General features: G+C 37.2%; 1 protein-coding gene across 1 annotated transcript; it reads left to right on the top strand.

The window, feature by feature from the left end:
- The first annotated feature begins 257 nt into the window (after positions 1–257).
- LOC125409805 (olfactory receptor 8C8-like) lies at positions 258–1214 on the top strand. The gene has a single exon (XM_048448987.3). The coding sequence runs from the start codon at positions 264–266 to the stop codon at positions 1212–1214; it is 951 nt and encodes a 316-aa protein (XP_048304944.3). The 5' UTR covers positions 258–263.
- The last annotated feature ends 207 nt before the right edge of the window (positions 1215–1421 follow it).

The raw sequence follows: 1421 nt of genomic DNA, 5'->3' as shown, positions 1-1421 counted from the left end.
ATTGTTAGTAAAGACCAAGGGGAAATGAAGAAATTATGTTCTGAGACACTTGAGGTATGTTGACATCCTTTTTGTGGATACATATTATGGGAAGAAGAAAAGGAAATGGGTATTATTTAGGTATCACAAGAACATGTTTTGTTCTCTGGCGGTTATGTGTTTTCTCAACTTATGCCTCTGAATCACTAAATCAAGATTTCCACTTGGAGTAAAAAAAAAAATATTTTATTGGTTAAAGGTGAATACTTTACTTATTCTTCCAGATGCCACATGTGAATCAAATGAATATGGAAAATGACTCTTCAGTGTCAGAGTTCATTCTCATGGGCCTGACAGAAAAATCTGAACTCCAGCTGCCGTTATTTCTTCTGTTCTTGGTTAACTACACAGCCACTGTGATGGGAAACTTGAGCTTAATGAGTCTCATATTCTTGAACTCAAACCTCCACACTCCCATGTACTATTTTATCTTCAATCTTGCCTTCATTGATTTCTGTTACTCCTTTGTCTTTACCCCCAAAATGCTAATGAGTTTTCTTTTAGAGAAGAACACCATCTCATTTAGAGGATGCATGACTCAGCTGTTTTTCTTCTGCCTTTTTGTGAACTCAGAGAGTTATGTGTTGACAGCCATGGCCTATGATCGCTATGTAGCCATCTGTCAGCCACTGCTGTACAAGGTTATTATGTCACCTGAGTTGTGTTTTATGCTGATGTTTGGTTCTTACTTGATGGGATTTGCTGGGGCCATGGCTCACACAGGGTGTATGCTCAGGCTCAGGTTTTGTGATTCTAACATCATCAACCACTACATGTGTGACATCTTCCCTCTCCTCCAGCTCTCCTGCAGTAGCACCTATATTAATGAACTTGTGAGTTTCATTGTGGTAGGAACAGTTATCTCTTTATCTAACCTCATTATTTTAGTCTCATATGCTCTGATCTTTTCTAGTATCATTCAAATGTCATCAGGTAATAGTTGGTCCAAAGCCATGGGAACTTGTGGGTCTCACATCATAACTGTTAGTCTCTTTTATGGATCTGGGCTACTTGCTTATGTCAAGCCATCATCTGCTGAAACTGTGGGTCAGGGAAAAATTTTCTCAGTCTTTTACACCTTCTTGGTGCCCATGCTGAATCCCCTCATTTACAGCCTAAGAAACAAGGATGTAAAACTTGCTTTGAAGAGAACGGTGAAGAGAATGACAAGCTGATCTATCTGTGGGTGCTTTTCTTAGATCTGTTTCTACTAGTTGGCTCTCTCTGCCTCAAATTTGGTTTTTTTTTTTTTTTTTGGATTATCTACCTATCTATCATCTATTTATTTATTTATTTATTTATTTATTTATTTATTTATTTTCTTCTTTCTCATTCTTCTTAAGTACCATACCACAAATTTTTCTACAGTATCATTTGTCCTT

The sequence above is a fragment of the Myodes glareolus genome, chromosome 4, assembly GCF_982192425.1.
Source record: "Myodes glareolus chromosome 4, mMyoGla1.1, whole genome shotgun sequence".
In the NCBI taxonomy this organism is placed as follows: Eukaryota; Metazoa; Chordata; class Mammalia; order Rodentia; family Cricetidae; genus Myodes; species Myodes glareolus.
This window is presented reverse-complemented; position numbering and strand designations above follow the sequence as displayed.

Excerpts from the sequence above, each read along its gene's own strand:
- LOC125409805 (XM_048448987.3), top strand. The coding sequence starts at position 264 with ATGCCACATGTGAATCAAATGAATATGGAAAATGACTCTTCAGTGTCA.